The sequence below is a fragment of the Macrobrachium nipponense genome, chromosome 19 (genome assembly GCF_015104395.2).
Source record: "Macrobrachium nipponense isolate FS-2020 chromosome 19, ASM1510439v2, whole genome shotgun sequence".
NCBI classification, from domain to species: Eukaryota; Metazoa; Arthropoda; class Malacostraca; order Decapoda; family Palaemonidae; genus Macrobrachium; species Macrobrachium nipponense.
The window spans coordinates 8,796,298-8,799,523 of NC_061088.1; the positions used below are offsets into that span (position 1 = coordinate 8,796,298).

The window sequence follows — 3,226 nt, forward strand, 5'->3', positions numbered from 1 at the left end:
TTAGTTGAATGTTGGCGTAAATGCAAAAATTTTTCTAATATATAAATTGTAGATGTTATCCCTTCAAAATATAATGGTTTTCGCTTTTTGCTCTAGTTTCTCGATCTATGCTGTTATATAATATAACTGGTATTTTATATATATATATATATATATATATATATATATATATATATATATATATATATTATATATTCATATATATATATGAATTTTTAGGAAAACCTTTGCGCAAAATGGGTCATGTTCTTACAACTAGTGATTCGATTTTTTTTGCGAGTGTTTTCAGGGAGGGGAACTACAGGGTGTCTTGGCTCAGCCTTTTGTGGAATGTTCCAGGCCAAGACACTAAACCTTACGCATCTTTATCTAAATTTGGTTACCCTGTCTAGTAATTACAGCAACCGTGATTGTCAACAAGTGATGAGATTTTGAGCGAGGAATGTAATTTTTATCGGAGTAGGGACCTTTTTGGGGATGGCAGAGGTTTGACTTTTCCTTCGTTCATCAAAATCTGGGCTGGATAAGACCATTCACCTGAAATCTCTACCACTTTCGCTCCTTGTATTTTTCCATTCAGAGGTAAGACTGATAAAGGCATTATCTGGTCGCTACCTTTCTTCCTCCTTTTCGTATTTACCTTTCCCCTGGTATGAGTGAGGCCATTCTCTTACCGCTAGTTACCTCTAGTTTCGCGATAGCAGAAAAGAAGAAGTAGAAGAAAGAAACTGCCTATCCATACCTGGTATCGAGGTCGCTCTGTTTTTCCAGTCCTCTTCCGGACGTAGCCACTGGGATTTGAGGGGTGGCCCTGGGAGACCTTGGCTGAGACAGACCCAGCAGCTGGTTCTTCACCTCTTTGGTTTCTTCCTGAAGCTGCTGCACCTGATTTGCAGCTGATCTTTCTGCTTGGTTTCTTCCTGAAGCTGCTGCACCTGTTTGACAGCTGATCTTCACCTGCTTTGGTTTCTTCCTGAAGCTGCTGCACCTGATTTGACAGCTGATCTTTCACCTGCTTGGTTTCTTCCTGAAGCTGCTGCACCTGATTTGACAGCTGATCTTTCACCTGCTTGGTTTCTTCCTGAAGCTGCTGCACCTGATTTGACAGCTGATCTTTCACCTGCTTGGTTTCTTCCTGAAGCTGCTGCACCTGATTTGACAGCTGATCTTTCACCTGCTTGGTTTCTTCCTGAAGCTGCTGCACCTGATTTACCACGTTACTGTTAATCTCATGCTGGTGGGAAGTGGTGGGACTGTTTCCTGCCTCTAAGCTGAGAAGTTTTCTCTTCAGCTCCGTCAGTTCGCTGTCCATTCGGCGCAGGAGGATGTGGGTGGCTGATCCTGCGGCAATGAGACAGAGGTTGAGTTTAAGGAAGAAGTTGGTGTCACGTGAGTGATGGAAGAATGGCTCTAGTTTTTAAAGGTAAATGGTAACTACTTTTTTATTTATAGGGTGTTTTTTTTATAGATATTCATATTGTTTTCTCAAAATAGTGGGGTTCAGTATTTTTTTGTTTTCTCATTGCTGTGGGGTTTGATGCGTTTTGTTTTCTCGAAGCAGCGGGTTTGGGTGTTTTTTGTTTTCTCAGAACAGTGCGTTTGGGTGTTTTTTTTTTTAACAATGAAGTTAGGCGATTTTTTTTTTTTTTTCAAACAATGAGGTTGAGTGTTTTTTTTTTTTCCAAAACAGTGCAGTTGGGTTTTTTTTTTCTGATCTAAAACAGTGAGGTTAGGTTTTTTGTTAAAACAGTGAGGTTGGTTTTTTTTTTCAAAAACAGTGCAGTTGGGTTTTTTTTCTCTCCAAAACCTGAGGTTGGGTTTTTTTTTTTTCGAAACTGAGGTTGGTGTGTTTTCTTATTTTTACCTTTCAGTTGGGTGTTTTTTTTTAAAGCAGTGAGGTTGGGTGTGTTTCTTTCTTCAAAACAGTGAGGTTGGGTGTGTGTGTGTGTGTGTGTGTTTTTCAAAATACTGAGGTTGGGTGTGTGTGTGTGTGTTTTTTTTTTTTTTTTTTTTTTTTTCAAAACAGTGAGGTTGGGTGCTTCTATTTTCTCAAAGTAATGGGGTTGGAGGTTTTTGTTTAACCTGGCACTCCAACCCTCATCCAGGCTTGAGTAAAAGTTTCTTGATTTTAATTTCGATTCCTTAATATGTAAAACATCGTCTGACGCTTGATCCACCCCCCTCCCCCCCCGACTCTCCCACTCCTTTATCCCGGCTAAGTTGAAGGACTCCCACTTTCAGTTACAATTCCTTACCGTCTAGAGCAGCGTCGGACGATCCTGTCCCGGGCTGGGCCGCCGTTCCTGAGTCGGAGTTCTTCAGGATGACCTCAGCGCTGTTCATCAGCTGTTGCAGAACCTCGATCGGCAAAGTGTGCACAGTGCAGTCGTTTTCCGTCAGACGCGGCGCAGGCGTGGTGGAAGGTGTCGCTAGCGGCACCCTCGTCAGGAATAAAAAGATACTGACAGTCGCAGCTCTTGCACACGCGGCCATGTCTGCAGAGACACTGAATGCCTTGACATGAGCTGTGCTATTCTTCACAATCGACAACGCCCCTTCGTCTCCTGTCACGTGACCGCGAAAACAAACTACATTAAATTTTTCAGATTTAAAACATAATAAATAATCAAAGGATCCTTACCTTACAGACCTTACATCTTGTTCGGGTTGCCCCAGGTCCCTCAGTGTGAGGCACCTCTAGTGTCTACCAGAGAGTTGCTAGTACATCTTCCGGTATATTTTGCATCTTCCAATCTTGGATGGTCTGGGATGCAGTTTAGATATTTGTCGAGCTTATTCTTAAACACATCTACGCTCACTCCTGATATATTCCTCAGATGAGCTGGCAACGCATTGAATAGACGCTGCATTATCGATGCTGGTGCGTAGTGGATTAATGTCCTGTGTGCTTTCCTTATTTTTCCTGGTATAGTTTTGGGCACTATTAATCTACCTCTGCTTGCTCTTTCTGATATTTTTAGTTCCATGATATTTTCTGCTATTCCTTCTATCTGTTTCCATGCCTGAATTATCATGTAGCGTTCTCTTCTCCTTTCTAGACTATATAATTTTAAGAATTGTAGTCTTTCCCAGTAGTCTAGGTCCTTAACTTCTTCTATTCTAGCTGTAAAGGACCTTTGTACACTCTCTATTTGTGCAATATCCTTTTGATAGTGTGGGTACCATATCATATTGCAATATTCAAGTGGACTACGAACATATGTTT

At 41.3% G+C, this 3,226-nt stretch overlaps 1 protein-coding gene across 1 annotated transcript in view; it reads right to left on the reverse strand.

Moving 5' to 3' along the window:
• Positions 1–2,503, reverse strand: part of LOC135219234 (uncharacterized) — a 12,908-nt gene extending 10,405 nt beyond the window's left edge. The window contains exons 1-2 of the mRNA XM_064255830.1: positions 2,256–2,503; positions 743–1,341 (exon numbers count right to left, since the gene is read on the reverse strand). Coding sequence (XP_064111900.1) covers positions 743–1,341; positions 2,256–2,493 — 837 coding nt within the window. The 5' untranslated portion in view covers positions 2,494–2,503. The remainder of the gene's footprint in view (positions 1–742; positions 1,342–2,255) is intronic.
• Between the last annotated feature and the right edge of the window lie 723 nt (positions 2,504–3,226).